This window comes from Hyperolius riggenbachi, chromosome 9, assembly GCF_040937935.1.
Source record: "Hyperolius riggenbachi isolate aHypRig1 chromosome 9, aHypRig1.pri, whole genome shotgun sequence".
Taxonomy (NCBI): Eukaryota; Metazoa; Chordata; class Amphibia; order Anura; family Hyperoliidae; genus Hyperolius; species Hyperolius riggenbachi.
In genome coordinates this window covers 20930610-20949786 of record NC_090654.1, presented here as the reverse complement: position 1 = coordinate 20949786, position 19177 = coordinate 20930610, and the positions used below count along the sequence as shown (strand labels likewise).

At 43.8% G+C, this 19177-nt stretch overlaps 1 protein-coding gene across 4 annotated transcripts in view; it reads right to left on the bottom strand.

The window, feature by feature from the left end:
• The window catches only part of LOC137532009 (NACHT, LRR and PYD domains-containing protein 3-like), a 201210-nt gene that overhangs the window by 139744 nt on the left and 42289 nt on the right, over nucleotides 1-19177 (bottom strand). For all 4 annotated transcript variants that reach the window (XM_068252095.1, XM_068252098.1, XM_068252097.1 and 1 more), the window contains exons 4-6: nucleotides 15945-16119; nucleotides 9292-9354; nucleotides 2804-4514 (exon numbers count right to left, since the gene is read on the bottom strand). In XM_068252095.1, the coding sequence (XP_068108196.1) occupies nucleotides 2804-4514; nucleotides 9292-9354; nucleotides 15945-16119 (1949 nt within the window). The remainder of the gene's footprint in view (nucleotides 1-2803; nucleotides 4515-9291; nucleotides 9355-15944; nucleotides 16120-19177) is intronic.

The window sequence follows — 19177 nt, the reverse complement described above, 5'->3', positions numbered from 1 at the left end:
AGCTTTATAACCTTTACCAGACTGATAGATCTCAATTACTTTTGTTCTCATTTGTTCCTGAATTTCTTTGGATCTTGGCATGATGTCTAGCTTTTGATGTGCTTTTGGTCTACTTCTCTGTGTCAGATAGCTCCTATTTAAGTGATTTCTTGATTGAAACAGGTGTGGCAGTAATCAGGCCTGGGGGTGACTACAGGAATTGAACTCAGGTGTGATAAACCACAGTTAAGTTATTTTTTAACAAGGGGGGCAATCACTTTTTCACACAGCTCCATGTAGATTTGGAGGTTTTTTTTCTCACTAAATAATAAAAACCGTCATTTAAAACTGCATTTTGTGTTCAATTATGTTATCTTTGACTAATAGTTAACGGTTTTTGATGAGCAGAAACATTTAAGTGTGACAAACATGCAAAAGAATAAGAAATCAGGAAGGGGGCAAATAGTTTTTCACACCACTGTATATATATATATATATATATATATATATATATATATATATATATTCTATTTTCATCCAGAATAAATTGCCTGAGTTTATATTTTTTTCAGCCCTGAACTGAATTATTTATGTTTTTACAGTTAGCCTAAGAGTACAAAGGTATATTCAGCAAATACAGTATGAAAACTGTAAAAAGTTTTTTGTTTACTGTAAATAAATGTTTTTTTTTAAATTGTCACAAACGGACTTGAATGGATGAAAAGCAATAAAAATGTTCATTGGTCTGAATAACTTGTACCAAGTAGTGTTGAAGAATGTATTGTTACACTTTCACTATGGAAATGCTAACAGTGTTTTAAGTTAAACACTGGAGTGTTTAAATGATTTAAACAGAATCTGCTCATATGATGACATGTTTATCTGTTTGACAAGAAAATAGGGTTTTGGCAAGAAAGTGTACAGTTTTGACTAATTTGGTCCATTTTGCACATAATCTGAGGTGTTGTGCTACTTGTGTGTGGTGTTGTGAAAATTGTGTGAAGTGTTTTGAAAAATTTTACATTTTTTTGAAAATTGTGCTTAAGCAATTGTAAAAACCTGTAATGGTAGAGGCCACAAACTTGGTATAGTCGGTCATTGGGTGATGGGTTCACATTCTGAAAAGGGGGTGGAGCTACAAACAGCCAATCAGATTTGTTTCATTTCAGTGGGAACATTTAAATTGTTGATGCCAAGGACCACAAAGCTCACAAACTTGGTTACACAGTGACTGTGTGTCAAGGTTTGAAAAAGTGGGCAGAGCCAGCAACTACATTTTTTACATGGGAAAATGTATACTGCAGCCATTCTTACGCTGTTAATGACAGGGTTCTCAAACTTGACACAGTTTGTCACTGGGGGACTGGAATTAATATTCAGGAAAGTGGGTTGAGCTTACAACAGCCTATAAAAATTCACCTATAGACCTTGGAATATTTACATTGTTGCCATTCTTGCACTGTTAATGGCAGAGCCCTCAAATCTGGTACAGTCTGTCATTGGGACTGGGGTTAAAATTCTGAAAAGGGGGTGGGTCCATAAACAGCCAGATTTGTTTAATTTATATGGGAAAATGCAAATTATTGATGCCAAGGACCCCAAAGCTCATAAACGTGGTCATTGAGTGACTGTATGTCAATGTTAGAAACAGTGGGCGGAGCAAAAAACAGCCAAATTTTGACATGGGAAAATATAAACTGCAGCCTTTCTTACACTGTTAGGGTTCTCAAACTTGACACAGTTGGCCACTGGGTGACTGGGATTAATATTCAGTAAAGTGGGTGGAGCCTACAACAGCCAATCAAAACTCACCTATTGATTTTCAAGTGAAATATTTAAACTGCCCCCATTCTTCCACTGTTAATAGCAGAGGCCTCAAACTTGCTACAGTCGGTCATTAAGTGACTTGGATTCAAATTCACTAAAGGGGGCGAAGCCACAAACGGCCAATCACAACTCTTTGCTGGATAAACTGCTTCCTTTCATACAATTTTGATACCAGGAACCTAAAAGCTCACAAATTTCATTGAGTGACTGTGTGTGTTAAGGTCACAAAAAGTGGGCAGAGCCAAATACAAATTTCACGGGGAAAATTTAAACAGCAGCCATTCTTACACTGTTAATGGCAGGGTTCTTTAACTGTGCACATTTGGTCACTGGGTAACTGAGATAAATATATAGGAAAATGGTGGAACCTATAAAATCCAATCAAAACTCAACTTTTTTATTTTCAAAGGGAATATTTAAACTGCTGCCATTCTTGCACTGTTAATGGCACAAGTAGCAGAACAGGATCGAAGCCCGACGAAGGCTTTACAGCCAGAAGCTTGCTTACTCTTATTCTTTTAAGTTAGCCAATTAATGGTGTCATCCTGATACAAGACTTCTTGCTTTTAATGGCAAAAGACTCAAAACTGGTACAGTTGGTTGTTTGGTAAATGGGGTTCAAATTAAGAAGAGGGGGTGGAGCCACAAACGGCAAATCAAATTTGTTTAATTTCAATGGAAAAAGAAAATTATTGATTCCAAAGACCACAAAGCTCACAAACATGATCATTGAGTAATTGTGTGTTAGGGTTAGAAAAAGTGGGCAGAGCCAACACCAGCCAAATACATACCCGGGCAATGCCGGGTCATCAGGTAATTTAAAATAATTTTCTCAAATGACTAATTGAAAACTAATACATTTGGTAATGATCACATTGCACAATATAACTCTCATCCCACTTAAAATGCAGGTTAATTTTTGTTTGTAATGTTGTAAAATTTAAACCACACTTCATTACATGGTAAATTTCAAAAGCAACCTGTACTTCTTACCCACCTGAGATCCTTGATGGTGTGTAGAAATGGTGCCAATCTCACTAAGCCCTCAGTGTGAATGTAGCAGAAATCTATGTCAAGACATTCTATTTCTTTGCAGGAGCCAAGAGTAAAAGCCAACACCGTGCAATCCAAAGGGGTTAGATACAACTCTGAAAACTCAAATGTGTTGCCTGACCCTAAACACTGATACACCAGAAACTTATTCCGTGTTTCAAAGATATAGGCAAGAACTTGCATGCATTCTTTTTTGTCCTCTGAATCTTTTTGTTTTCTTTTTATTACTGGAACCATTGTTTGGAGCCAAGTGATGACTTCTTTGGAAACTTGAGGGTTTGACCTTTTTAAATATTTATTCAAAAAAGACCATGTAGAAGAGTCTGAGAGGCCACAAAGGAAATGTAATATCATATGGTCATAACCATCATGAAATTTTCTGCAGTTTTCAAAAACAATTTTTATCTTTTCTGGCGAGTCCTCAAGATAGTAGGCCAAGGCAGCAAAGAACTCTTGAAAAGTTAGATGTAGGAAAGAAAAAGTCACTTTAGAATGATCTCGAGATTCAATGATAAAGTTTGAAAAGAGTAATGAAGAAGTATCAACATTAAAGGAAACTAAATCTCTTTGGTCAAAAAGGAGGATACGATTTGTTATACCGTGCTGTGCCATCTGCCCAATAGACCTCAAAAACTGCCGAGCATCACTGGTAGCCTGACTGTGATTAGCAAGAATGTTTGCAACATAAGCCACAAAGAGTTGTGTTACTGTTGTGGGCAGTGGTGATGACATCACTTGGCCAGTCTTTGGTTGTGCTCTGAAGTGCATTGATAACACTGTACAGAGGATCCAGCAGTAGGCTGGGATATAACAGAAAGTGTACAGGCTGTCATTCTCCTGCACATGCATAAAAACTCTTCTTGAAATCTCTTTGTTTTCAAAAAAACTATCAAAGTACATTTGTTTCTCTTTGGAAGAAAATCCCTTGATCTCAGTGATTCTTTGGAAAACATGAATATCTGTTGTTTCTTGCTTTGCAGGACGAGTGGTCATCAGCATATAACATCCTTTGAGGAGTGATTGCTTCAGTAAGCTAGTAACAATAACAGGTAGCTTTGTTTTCCATTTGGTATCTCCGCACAGCTCACTGGACCTGAAATCTATAGGGGAACTACTTTCATCCAAGCCATCAAATATAAACAGAAGTTTTTCTGGATCTTCTAAGATGTTTTCAAGATGACTCTCCAGATATGGATACTTGTGAAGAATCATTTCTTCCAAACTGACGTCTCTATATTCCTTAAGTTGCCGAAATTTGAAGAAGAAGACAAAAGCAAATCTCTGATAAAGTTTTCCAGTCACCCAACGAAAGACAAAGTTCTGCAGCAGTGTGGACTTCCCTATTCCTGGCACTCCGCTCACCATTACTGCGTGTGGTAAAGATCCATTCCTGTGGCACCAGCTAAAGAGCTTGTTCAAACCAATACGTTCCAAGCCTCCTTGTACCCCCTGCATGTAATATTCATGTTTTCCACCAGTTCTTAAAAATTGGTCCTTGGAACATGTCCTGGAGTCTCCTCCTGAAGTAACAACAAGGTCTACGTATCTCTCAGAAATATGAAAACTTTGTTTCCTCAAGTTTGTTCCTGGAGGAGCATTCTCCACCATTTTCCCAGTTTCCTCAAACAATAGTTTTTTGTGTGTTTCCTGAATATCTATAGAGAGACAACAGATTGAAAGAAGATTTTACCAAAATTTAATAATTAACTTAACAAGTCCCTAGCAAGTCACAGTTCTGCCACTGAAATCATACATTTTAAGGTTCAGTTTTATATTATAAATGCCAACAAAAGCATGCTGCCCTCAATTACACTATTATAGTAACTGAATCCCATCGTTGCCTGTATGTTTCTCATTTTTTTTTTAAACCTCTGTGTTTAAGTTAAGTGTTCTAACAGCCCTAAGTTGATCTATTTTGCCCAAAACTAGGGGTTGAAATGGACAAGGTCAGACGGAGGCAAAAACAAATCACCTTTGATAAGCTAGGTAGAGGGAAGCCTTTGGGTAGTCCAGAGCTTCCTGTATCCTCCTGCTTTAAAGGGCACCTCTGACTTTAATTAATACAAAGAATCAGATTCTTACCTTGGAAGGGGGAAGCCTCTGGATCCTAATGAGGCTTCCCTTGTCATTATCTGCAGCCCTGATCCAGCACTGGGACCTCTTGAGAAACAGCCACCATAGTATTTACAATTGCCTGCCAGAGCAGGTGCACTAGTGGCTTTCCGATCAGGCTCCAGTGGAAATAACCGAGCCCAATAGCTCTAATAGTAGAGTGGACCCGATCGGGCTTGGTTAATTTTGCCAGAGCCCATCGGTCAGCCACTACTGCACATGCACGCCACGCACCACCAACAAGCAAATTTTAGGGGGTGCCAGCACTGGATCTCCTCTGCTGAGGAGGAAGTGTAAAGTTTCTTTAGGATCTACATGCTTCTCCCCCCCAGGGTAAGTACCCCTCGGGGCACTGTTTTCCCTTCAGGTACACTTTAAGGAATGAGGAGACAGGTGGATGAATTACCGTATATACTCGAGTATAAGCCGACCCGAGTATAATCCGACCCCCAAATTTTACCTTAAAATTCTGGAAAAAATGACTGACGCGAGTATAAGCCGGGGGTAGGAAATGCAGCAGCTACTGGTGAGTCTCAATAGTCAAAATGAATGGCAAAAGAATAAGCATACCAACCCGTACTTGCCAGCTGCTGTTTACAGTCGTGTGGGTGGTATCCATCTCCCCCTGCCAGAGGCAGAGTATAAGTAAAGGCCTGCCCCATCCTTCCCAGCAAATACAGAGTAATTAATAAATATGTGAAGCTTTAATAACAAACTTTACACGACCTGTGCTGACATGTGTACCAATAGAAGTTAAACAGTGATGGAGACATGCTGATTGCAGAAGTAAGCTGAAAGTGGACCTGAACTCTTGCGCAGGACAGAAGGAAAACAGAGAGAAATTCACCCTCATTTGAAAGCACAGGATGTTAACCCTATGTCTGCTTCCACGAAAGCAGGAAGTAGACACACTGCAGACTTATTGTGGGATTTGTATCAGCTGAAAAAGAAATGCTTTTCTTTAACGGTTATTATGCTATTGTGTATCTTTTAGAGCAGAGAGGAAGTTCTGAGTTCAGGTCCACTTTCTGATTGGCAGTGGAGCTCCTGGAGCTGAGCGGTGACGGCTTTTGTGAGTAAATATTGATTTTCTATGTGTCCCATCCCGTCCAAGCAGAGCAAAGTGAAGCCGCATGTATAGTGTGCTATGGTGAGCAGCCGGCGGCATCTGAGCTGATGCCTGGCTGCATTGCTCCCACCTGTTGTCTGCTGCCCGGGTCTCGGTATGTATGGTGGCTGCTTCCTCCTGAGTGTCTCCGCTATTCCTCTGTCCCCTCATGTCGCTTTCCCCCGCTGTCAGTGCCTTGGAGCTCGGGTCACATAGAACGGGGCAAGGAATCCTCTGTAACAGGGGTATGGAACCTTTTTGGCCGAGAGAGCCATAAACACGACATATTTTAAAATGAAATTCTGTGAGAGCCATACAATATGTTTAAAGAGACTCCGTAACAAAAATTACATCCTGTTTTTTATCATCCTACAAGTTCCAAAATCTATTCTAATGTGTTCTGGCTTATTGCAGCACTTTCTGCTATCACAGTCTCTGTAATAAATCAATGTATCTTTCCCCTGTCAGACTTGTCAGCCTGTGTCTGGAAGGCTGCCAAGTTCTTCAGTGTTGTGGTTCTGCTTTGAACTCCCCCTTCCAGGCCCCTCTGTGCACACTGCCTGTGTATTATTTAGATTAGTGCAGCTTCTCTCTTCTCTCTTATCTTTTACAAGCTGGATAAATCGTCCTCTGAGCTGGCTGGGCTTTCACATACTGAGAAAATTCAGACAAGGGCAAAGCTGTTTTCAGGAAGAAAAGAGCAGCCTGAAACTTCAGTGCATGAGAGATGCAGGGAGAAAGAAACACACAAATGATCTCTTGAGATTCAAAAGGAAGGGAGTATACAGCCTGCTTGTGTATGGATGTATTTTCTATGTGTGGACATACTGTACATCAACCTACTTCCTGTTCTGGTGGCCATTTTGTTTGTTTATAAACAAACTTTTTAAAACTGTTTTTAACCACTTTTAATGCGGCGGGGAGCGGCGAAATTGTGACAGAGGGTAATAGGAGATGTCCCCTAACGCACTGGTATGTTTACTTTTGTGCGATTTTAACAATACAGATTCTCTTTAAAACTAAATACAAGGTAATGTGTACATTTTATGCAAAACAAACACTTTTAAAGTACAATAAGTGTCTGCATTCTTTTTAGTAACATTGTTATGCTGTTGCTAATGGTTAGCAACTGCATAACATTATTAAAAAAATAATCGTACAGTGGCCAGCATTCACCAGTAAATAATGGGAGCGGCAGGTCAGGGTGTGGAGAGGTAGGTCAAGGTGCTGGGTGGGCAGGTGATATTGCTTGGTGGGTGGGGGAAACAGGTGAGGTGCACAATAGTCCACTCCACATGGTGGAGGGCCGGCCGGCCACAAAATGCAATGTCATTGGCAGAAGATTTCCCCACAAATGCAATGTCATTGGCAGAAGATTTCCCCACAAATGCAATGTCATTGGCAGAAGATTTCCCCACAAATGCAATGTCATTGGCAGATTTCCCCACAAATGCAATGTCATTGGCAGATTTCCTGACAAATGCAATCAATTGGCAGATGTCCCCACAAATGCAATCAATTGGCAGATGTCCCCACAAATGCAATCACATTGGCAGATGTCCCCACAAATGCAATCTCATTGGCAGATTTCCCCACAAATGCAATCAATTGGCAGATTTCCCCACAAATGCAATCTAATTGGCAGATTTCCCCACAAATGCAATCAATTGGCAGATTTCCCCACAAATGCAATCTCATTGGCAGATTTCCCCACAAATGCAATCTCATTGGCAGATTTCCCCACAAATGCAATCAATTGGCAGATTTCCCCACAAATGCAATCTCATTGGCAGATTTCCCCACAAATGCAATCTAATTGGCAGATGTCCCCACAAATGCAATCTCATTGGCAGATTTCCTCACAAATGCAATCAAATTGGCAGAAGATTTCCCCACAAATGAACTGACCAGAGGAGAGTGGACTGGAGTGACCTCCTGGACCTGGAGTGACCACGACGGCGGCAGTCCGGCAGGCTTTCACTCACTGCTGCTGCTGCTGCTGGCTTAGTACACGCTCCGGAGGCAGTGGTGGCTGGCTGCGTAGCTATGGGTGCGGCTGCCTCTGGGTCGCATGTCCTCGGGTCGGCTCCTCCCCCCGCCAAGCTGCCTCTGTTCCCGCTGGCTGCCCCGACGTCTACGTGTCACACGTAACGTGTGACATCACTTTTATAGGCAGCGCCAGCATCAGCACCGGCGCTGGGCAGAAAAGGCGGAATTCTGGCGCGGGAGGCGGTGCCGATGAAGGAGGCACACGTAAATATAAAGACCCGCCATGGAGGAAGGGGTGGCGGCGCAGATTTCAAAAGTAAACACAGGCTCTCTGGCCGCTCTGTCACACGTCTTTTAGCGAGCCAGAGAGCCATATGCAGGCATGAAAAGAGCCATATATGGCTCGCGAGCCATAGGTTCCCGACCCCTGCTCTGTAAACTGCTGGTCATAGCGTAGTCTTACTGCTATGGCTCCCTCTAGTGGCGCCAATCTGCCACTGCAAGAGTCATAGCAATTAGACTACAACGAACAGTTTACAGAGGATTCTTTGCCCCGTTCTATGTGACCCGAGCTCCGAGGAACTGACAGCGGGGGAAAGCGACATGAGGGGACAGAGGAATAGTGGAGACACTCAGGAGGAAGCAGCCACCATACATACCGAGACCCGGGCAGGAGACAACAGGTGGGAGCAATGCAGCCAGGCATCAGCTCAGATGCCGCCGGCTGCTCACCATAGCACACTATACATGCGGCTTTGCTCTGCTCTGCTTGGACGGGATGGGACAGCTGCACACAGAAAATCAATATTTACTCACAAAAGCCGTCACCGCTCAGCTCCGATGAGCCTGTGGCAGGTGAGGGTGCACTTGGGGGGGTTGCTGTTTGTTAGAGACTAGAATATAAGCCGAGACCCCCACTTTTGGGCCACTTTTTTGGGCCCAAAACTCGGCTTATACTCGAGTATATACGGTAAGAAGCGGAGTTTACATTGGATCAGAGAGATGCCACATGATATATCGGCAGAGCCAGTTCATCCACAAGGCAACCAAGGTGGAAGAACCAAAAATATTGGAGTGTTGTTAACACTAATTGTTCTGTTAGGCAGGAACTGTGCTCTGACAGCAGAAATATAGGAGTTCTGTTTTTTCCACAATAACTTTAAGGCAACAAAAAGACACAACAGAGAAGAGGAAATTGTGGTATTTTTTTGCTTTATTTTTACCTTTGAGAGGTGGGGACAGTGAGTGGCCATCTTCATCCAACAGAATCTGCTCCAGAGTAATGCCTAGACAGAAAATATAATTGTTACGGCAAATATAGTTATTGCATTATGTCTTATTAGGATATACAGTGGGATGCGAAAGTTTGGGCAACCTCGTTAATCGTCATGATTTTCCTGTATAAATCGTTGGTTGGTATGATAAAAAATGTCAGTTAAATATTTTTTTTTTTTGTGTTTGAGGGAAAGTACTACCATCAGTTGCGGGGGACAAGCATGGGGGCGGCGTGCGCTCCGGCGTACGCATGCCTCCACCTGGGGGTATGGGAGGAACAGGATGTGTATCAAAATGATATGTTCAGTGAGGGCGTGGCCCTCTGGTTACGGTACATCGACGATGTGCTCGTCGTGTGGAGGGGGTCCGCGGAGGGTTTCCAGGAATTTGTGTCGGCCCTAAATTGTAATAGACGTAACATACGCCTCACTTTCTCGGTAGACCCAGAGAGGATTACTTTTCTGGACCTTGAGATAGTGAGGGTAAATAATAGGTTGACAACCCAGACATTCCGGAAGCCCACTGCGGGAAATTCGCTCCTCCACGCGGCGAGTCACCATATGAGGTCTGTGATCGGTGGGATTCCGACGGGGCAATTCCTAAGAATTCGTCGGAACTGCTCGGATATTGAGCAGTTCAAATGCGAAGCGAGGGAAATGTACAAGCGTTTTCGCGAAAGAGGCTACCCACATAGGACACTGCGTTGAAGCTTTAATCGAGCACTTCACACTGATCGTGAACTACTGCTCTGCCCCCGTGCTCGTCCTGCAGCTGATGGTGGAACTAAAGGATGCACCAGGATAGTAACCCAGTTCAATGTACACTGGGATGAATTGAACAAAGCCTTAGGGACCTGTTGGAGAGTATTGCAGTTGGATCCCAGGATTAGTGAAATTGTAGGGCCTAGACCTTTGGTGACGGCCCGTCGTGCCAGGAATCTACGTGATGTCCTGGTCCACTCGGAACTGTCCAAAAAAGAGGGAGGGACGTGGCTTGACCGCATACCCCCTCCGGTTGGCATGTTTCGATGTGGGTCATGCAAGGCATGCCCCTTTGTTTTGAGAACTAACAGTTTCCTCTCCCAGGATCACTCAACGGAATATAAGCTAAAGGCGTTCTTCAATTGTAATTCGACGTGGATTGTTTACCTGATTATATGTCCGTGTAACAAATACTATGTCGGTATGACAACACGTGCTTTCAAAACAAGATTATTGGAGCATATTGGAAATATTGCTAGTGGGGAAAGGAAATCCCCTATTGCAGAACATTTCCAGGATGTACATAAAGGCTCTATCGTGGGTATTCGTGCTCTGTGCATTGATGCCCTAGAGGCCTCCATGCGTACAGAGAGAACGGAAGCGATGCTTTTGCAGCGGGAGGCGATGTGGATGTATCGTTTGAGGTCGAGGCATCCACAGGGCCTAAATGTGGATTTTTCCCTCAGAAGCTTCCTGTGAGATATGGAGCGAAATTGCTCCTGCCAATCTGTGTGGCAGTGCTGGGCACGTAGAACCTCTATACTTAGGATAGGTACTGTTCTTCCTATCTAACTATGAACTGTATGTATGGAGGTTGTTTAGACGACACTGTATGTTCTCCCCCCTTCTTTCGAATTTTATAGAGGATACTCTGAGTGGTATGGTCCTTCTTTCTGTCTCCCTCCCTCTCCCCCCCCCTCCCCTTCTTCCCCTCTACCCTTTTCCCCCTCCCCCCCCCCCTCCCCTCCACCTACCTCTGCCCTTTCCTCCTTTCCCCCCTTTTTCCCCCCTTCCCCCCCCCCTTCCCCTCCCTCCCCCCCCCTTCCCCTTCCCTCCCCTCCCTTTCTTTACCCTTTATTTCCTATTAACTTGCTCCTGAGAGAAGCTTACTGTGTAGCAGAATCTATGTGTTCGCTTCTTGAGTGGCAGGCGAGTATGTAAAGTGTTGGAGCGGAACCAACGAAGGAGTGAGTGTTTCTGGTGGGACTAGGCTAGCAGCCACGCTGGTACGATCAGTGCAGTGGAGGAGGAGCCAAAGGAACCTTGTTAAAGGATTGGCCCTCGGACGATAGGCCACGCCCTGAGGAAGACCGGAAGCGCCGGTCGAAACTAGTAGGCGGCTTGTGCTGCGGTCGCACCGCCGGTCCGGCGCATCACGGAGCACCCCGTGCCTCCGGCAGGCTCAAGTGTGAATGCGACAACCCTGGTGGGAATCAAACTGGCTGGATTGCTGAACCCTATCAAGCTACATTGAACTTAGATGGAAGTTGCCGAGTCCACGGCAGTGCAGAGGCGGAAGTTTACCGCGGCGCACAGCTGAGCGGTGGTATGACGCGCATCAGTGGAAAATCACAGCCATAGTCCTGATGGGCATGTCGGCGTGGACAGAGAGTTTGTCGGTAGGAGGGGGATAACACACGCACCTGCAGGGGCCCCTGCAGAGAGGTACCAGAATTCTGAACTTTGGTTCTCAGTAAGCTGCCAGAGGTGTGAGTATTTGTAAGTCCTAAATGACTGTTTCTCAATGTTGCGGACTGCCTCGCTGTGCTTTGCTTGCTTTGCTACGCAAACAGGGAAAACTATTCTCTTCATCAATGGACCTGTGAACTGACGTTTTCAAGAATGGTTACAGTCTCTGTGGGCCCGTGTGCGTGTGGTATGCTTTGGTGGTGTGTCTGTCTGGCGGTGTGATGCAGCTATTGTACAACAGCGCTGTTTTTTAAATGTGTTGTGCTCTGATACAGCCTTTTACTTTTTGGTACAGTCACAAGCAAACAATAAAAGAATCCTTACATTTTTCACGTCAATTTTGTCACGCTTTTGAATTGTCTGATACAATTGTGGCGGTTGGGTTTAAATTACCTAGTGAAGTTTTTGTAATGGGTGAATTATGGTCAAATCAATTCCCTTCCCCTAGCCCCTCTATCATCGCAACCTTGTTAATCGTCATGATTTTCCTGTATAAATCGTTGGTTGGTATGATAAAAAATGTCAGTTAAATATATCATATAGGAGACACACACAGTGATATTTGAGAAGGGAAATTAAGTTTATTGGATTTACAGAAAGTGCGCAATAATTGTTTAAATAAAATTAGGCAGGTGCATACATTTGGGCACTGTTGTCATTGTATTAATACCAAAACCTTTAGAACTAATTATTGGAACTCAAATTGGCTTGGTAAGCTCAGTGACCCCTGACCTACATACACAGGTAAATCCAATTATGAGAAAGAGGGGTCAATTGTAAGTTTCCCTCCTCTTTTAATTTTCTCTTAAGTGTAGCAACATGGGAGTCACAAAACAACTCTTAAATGACATGAAGACAATGATTGTTCACCATCATGATTTAGAGGAAGGATACAGAAAGCTGTCTCAGAGATTTCAGCTGTCTGTTTCCACAGTTAGGAACATGAGGAAATGGAAGACCACAGGCTCAGTTCAAGTTAAAGAGACTCTGTAACAACAAAAACCTCCCCTGGGGGGTACTCACCTCGGGTGGGGGAAGCCTCCGGATCCTAATGAGGCTTCCCACGCTGTCCTCTGTCCCACGGGGGTCTCGCTGCAGCCCTCCGAACAGCCGGCGACAGAGCCGACTGTAAAATCAATATTTACCCTTGCTGGCTCCAGCGGGGGCGCTGTGGCTGCTTTCCGCTCCGAACTACACGGAAATACCTGATCTCATTCGGGTCCGCTCTACTGCGCAGGCGCCGGAAACTTGCGCCTGCGCAGTAGAGCAGACCCGACGGCGATCGGGTATTTCCGTGTAGTTCGGAGCCGACAGCCGTCAGAGCGCCTGCGCAGGAGCCGGGAAGGTAAATATTACGTCACCGCTGCACGGAGGGCTGCAGCGAGACCCCTGATGGATGGAGGACGGCGTGGGAAGCCTCATTAGGATCCGGAGGCTTCCCCCACCCGAGGTGAGTACCCCCCAGGGGACGTTTTTTCGTTACAGTTCCTCTTTAAGGTCAACCCACAGGCCAGCACCAAAGACCTACAACATCATCTTGCTGCAGATGGAGTCACTGTGCATCGTTCAACCATTCGGCACACTTTACACAAGGAGATGCTGTATGCACGAGTGATGCAGAGGAAGCCTTTTCTCTGACCAAAGCACAAACAGAGCCGGTTAAGGTATGCTAAAGCACATTTGGACAAGCCAGCTTCATTTTGGAATAAGGTGCTGTGGACTGATAAAACTGAAATTGAGTTATTTGGGCATAACAAGGGGCGTTATGCATGGAGGAAAAATAACACAGCATTTCAAGAAAAACACCTGCTATCTACAGTAAAATATGGTGGTGGTTCCATCATGCTGTGGGGCTGTGTGGCCAGTGCAGGGACTGGGAATCTTGTCAAAGTTGAGGGACGTATGGATTCCCCTCAGTATCAGCAGATTCTGGATACCAATGTCCAGGAATCAGTGACAAATCTGAAGCTGCACTGGGGCTGGATCTTTCAACAAGACAACGACCCTAAACACTGCTCAAAATCCACTAAGGCATTCATGCAGAGGAACAAGTACAATGTTCTGGAATGGCTATCTCAGTCCCCAGACCTGAATATAATTGAAAATCTGTGGTGTGAGCTAAAGAGAGCTGTCCATGCTCGGAAGCCATCAAACCTTAATAAACTAGAGATGTTTTGTAAAGAGGAATGGTCCAAAATTCCTTCAACCAGAATCCAGACTCTCATTGGAACCTACAGGAAGCGTTTAGAGAATGTAATTTTTACAAAAGGAGGATCTACTAAATATTAATTTAATTTCTTTTTTTTTTGTGGTGCCCAAATTTAGGCACCTGCCTAATTTTGTTTAAAGCGGAACTTCAGCCTAAACAAACATACTGTTATTAAGTTACATTAGTTATGTTAATTAGAATAGATAGGTAATATAATCTTTTACCCACCCTGTTTTAAAAGAACAGGCAAATGTTTGTGATTCATGAAGGCTGCCATCTTTGTCATGGGGGCAGCCATCCTTTTGGTTGAAAGGAGGTGACAAGGAGCATGAGACACAGTTCCAACTGTCCTGTGTCCTGATAACCCCTCCCAGCTGCACACACTAGGCTTCAAATGTCAAATTCAAAATGTAAAAAAAAAAAATTGCACCAAAACAGCAGAACGAGAACAACAATATCAGAAATCCCATCATGCTTTGCACAGCATCGGGGGAAAACTGCCCGGGCAGTTTTCTTCTGTGCAGCTAAAAATGAGGCTTGTATAAGAGAAACAAAGTTCTGATGCTGTGAAACTGTTAAAGAAACACCAAGCCTTTTCAGTGCTGCTGAGTCGATTTTTAGTCTGGAGGTTCACTTTAAACAATTATTGCACACTTTCTGTAAATCCAATAAACCTAATTTCACTTCTCAAATATCACTGTGTGTGTCTACTATATGATATATTTAACTAACATTTTTTGTCGTAACAACCAACGATTTATACAGGAAAATCATGACGATTAACAAGGTTGCCCAAACTTTCGCATCCCACTGTATATGTAAATCCAGACTCCAGTGCACAGTACGCAGGAAAAAACGATCTCAAACACCTGTGTTTCACAACATCACATAGTGCCCACCACCTGGTTTAATATAACGCTCACCGGATAGTATGTGACCTGGGTTTCAAATTGTGTATGTTACGCCACAGGGGCTCTGTTGCTCTTGATCACTTGATCAATCTGGTCTGCACAGCTTACAAGCAAGTCATTCCCAACATGGCTATTAGAAGCTAACTGTCTCATCACTTTTTTTTTTTTTTTAATGCAATTTTCCAAGCTGTTTAAAAGCACAGTTAAAGGAATACTGTAGAGGGGTCGGGGAAAATGAGTTGAAGTTACCCGGGACTTCTAATGCTCCCAGCAGATGTCGTGTGCCCGTGCAGCCACTCCCCAATGATCCGGCCCCGCCTCCGGTTCACTTCTTGAATTTCAGACTTTAAAGTCTGAAAACCACTGCGCCTGCGTTGCCGTGCCCTCACTCCCGCTGATGTCACCAGGAGCGTACTGCGCAGCCACAGACCATACTGGGCTTGTGTTATACGCTCCTGGGGACATCTGCAGGAGCGTTGACACGGCAATGCAGGCGCACTGGTTTTCAGACTTTAAAGTCTGAAATCACAGAAGTGAACTGGAGGCGGGGCCGGAGCATCGGTGAGTGGCTGCACGGGCACAGGATGTCTGCGGGGGACCATTAGAAGCCCCGGGTAAGTTCAACTCATTTTCCCCCAACCCCCCTACAGTATTCCTTTAACAAAGTATATGTAAACATTTTGCTCACTGGAATTGTCTTATATGGTAATCAATAAAAATTGACTTTTTTGTCTATGAAAATTGTTTGAAAGTTTGAAAGTATTACTCTTGCCCAGCATAGAGTAGATATCTTATGCAATGTTCAACCTCTGACCATCCCTATTGCTGACGGATATAAGGTTTTCCTTGTCTGACTAATTTATCGAACACAATAATTTATAAGAGGCAGCTGCCTCGGACCTTGTACCTCCTGCCAAGTAAATCTAAATTAAAATAAAATTTGATCTTTGACAAGAACCACGGCTATCATCACAAATTCACGTAAAACTGAACATTGTAACAAATAAACCTCAGTATGTATTGATCTGTACCTCCTTGGCTGAGTTCACCCAGTACTGAGAGTAGATTGGGGTGGGGGTCATCCTCATTCTGTAGAACGTAAAGACTTTCCCAGAAATGTATCACACCATCTCTTCCATGTTCCATTATATCTTCTAGGAGGATTCCAGCAAATATACCACATTGTTTTTTTAGATTCATATAGTGCTAGATTACGGAAAAAAAAACAACAAAAAACAGAATAATCAATGTGGATATTTTTAAAGTATTTCTATAAAAAAACGGATTGACGTATTTCAGTGAGAGAAGATCATGACTTTATTTTAAAACTAGCTGATGGCCTGGCATTGGCCGCATATGTATTTGGCTGGTGTTGGCTCCGCCCACTTTTTCTAACCATAACACACAAACACTCAATGACCAAGATTTTGAGCTTTGGGGTCTATGGCATCAATATTTTGTATATTCCCATAGAAATTAAACAAATCAGATTAGCGGTTTGTGACTCCACCCCTCTCCAGCACTTGAACCCCAGTCACCCAATCACCAACTGTAGCAGGTCTGAGGCATCTGCTATTAACCTCTTGCCGACCGCGTCACGCCAATAGGCGTGGCCACGGCGGCAGCCCCAGGCCCGCCTAACGCCGATTGGCGTAAAGTCCTGGGGCTCTGTTTTGCAGGAGATCGCGCGCAGGCTGCGCGCACATCTCCTGCTTGGTGGGTGGAGCTGAGCTCCGCCTTCAGTCTCCGAACGGCCATCGCCACTCAGAAGACTGTTACACGGCGAAACCGCCGTGTGTTTACTTGTACAGCTCTGTGATCAGCAGCAGCGCTGTACTGGGTACAGCCGTGTGACACGGCTGTCCCTCTGGGGGACAAGAGAGCGATCGGCTCTCATAGGCAGAAGCCTATGACAGCCGATCGCCATGATTGGCCGGCTGGGGGGAGGGAGGGGATTTGTTAAAAAAAAAAAAAATAGTAATAAATATTTAAAAAAAAAAAACAAATAAATATTTATTTTTTAAAAAATAAACACGGGGGGCGATAAGACCCCACCAACAGAGAGCTCTGTTGGTGGAGAGAAAAAGGGGGAGGGGATCACTTGTGTGCAGAGTTGTACGGCCCTGCAGCTTGGCCTTAAAGCTGCAGTGGCCAATTAAACAGAAAATAGCCTGGTCACTAGGGAGGTTTAACACCATGGTCCTCAAGAGGTTAAGAGTGTAAAAATGGCAGCAATTTAAATATTCCCCTTGAAAATCAACAGGTGAATTTTGATTGGCTATTATAGGCTCCAACCACTTCCCTGAATATTAATCTCAGTCACCCAGTGACCAACTGGGCAAAGTTTGAGAACCCTGCCATTAACAGTGTAAGAAGGCCTGCAGTTTACACTTTCCCAGTGACATTTGTTTTTGGCTCTGCCCACTTTTTGTAACCTGGACACAGTCACTCAATGACCAAGTTTGTGAGCTTTGGGGTCCTTGGCATCAATTTGTATTTTACCAGTGAAATGAAACAAATCTGATTGGCTGATGGTGGCTCCACCCCCTTTTCTGAATTTGAACCCCAGTGACTGAATGATCAACTGTACCAGGTTTGAGGCTTGTGCCATTAACAGTGCAAGAATGGTAGCAATTTTAATATTCCCCTTGAAAATCAACAGGTGAATTGTTATTGGCTTTTTAGGCCCCACCCACTTTTCTCAATATTAATCCCAGTCACCCATTGCAAGATTTGAGAACCCTGCCCTGAAGGCTATGTTCACATTATGAAATGCAGATGGCCGTGCGTTCGGAACGAAACACGTATAAACGCATGCTATCCGCATTTCTATGCATTGTGTGGCTAATCCCATTCACTTTCAGTGAATGGGTCAGTCGCGCGTTTTGGAAAAAAATGCGTGCAGCATGCGTTCCCGGACCTCACTGGTCCGGAATGCATGCAGTGTAAACATCAGACAGTGCAGTCAATGCACTGTCTGATGTCGTGCGTGTCGGCCTCCCGCATGCATTGCTGAAATCCGGACGGCAAGGCATGCAGTGTGAACAGGGCCTCACAGTGAAGAAGGGCTGCAGTTTACATTTTCCCAGAGAAATCTGTTTTTTACTCCACTAAGTTTTTGTAACCTTGACACACAGTTACTCAATGACAAGTTTGTGAGTTTTCGGATTCCTGGCATCAAAATTGTGTGAATGGAAGCAGTTTATCCAGCAAAGAAATCTGATTGGCTGTTTGTGGCTCCGCCCCTTTAGTGAATTTGTACCCCAGTCACTTCATGACGTAATGACCTGTAGAAGGTTTGAGGCCTGTGCCATTAACAGTGTAAGAATGGCAGCAGTTTAAATATTCCCCTTGAAAATCAATAGGTGACCAACTGTGTCAAGTTTCAGAACCCTGCCATTAACAGTGTAAGAATGGCTGCAGTTTATATTTTCCCATGTAAAAAGTTAGTTGTTTTTGGCTCCTTCCACTGTCTCTAACCTGGACACACAGTCACACAATGACCAAATTTATGAGCTTTGGGGTCCTTGGCATCAATAAGTTGCATTTTCCATTGAAATTAAACAAATCTGATTGGCTGTTTGCAGCCCCCCTTTTCAGAATTTAAACCCCAGTCTCCCAGTGACTGACTGTACCAGATTTGAAGCAGCTGCCATTAAGAGTGTAAGAAAGGTAGCAATGTAAATATTCCCCTTGAAAATCAATATGTGAATTTTGATTGGCTGTTGTAGGCTCCACCTACTTTCCTGAATATCAATCCTAGTCATCCAGTGACCAACTGTCAAGTTTGAAAACCCTACCAATAACAGAATAGCTGAAATCAATCTAACAAATCTGATTGACTATTTGTGGCTCCACCCCCTTTGGTGAATTTTGACCCCAGTCACCCAATGACTGACTGTATCAGGTTTGAGGCCTCTGCTACTAACATTGTAAGAATGGTAGCAATGTACATATTCCCCTTGAAAATCAATAGGTGAATTTTGATTGGCTGTTGTAGGCTCCACCCACTTTCAGAATATTAATCCCAGTCACCCAGTGGCCAACTGTGTCAAGTTTGGGTACCCTGCCATTAACAGTGAAAGAATGGTTGCAGTTTATATTTTTCCATGTAAAAAATGTAGTTATTGGCACCGCCCACTTTTTCTAACATTGACATACAGTCACTCAATTACCAAGTTTATGAGCTTTGGGGTCCTTGGTATCAATAATTTCTATATTCCCATTGAAATTACACAAATGTGATTGGCTGTTTGTGGCTCCA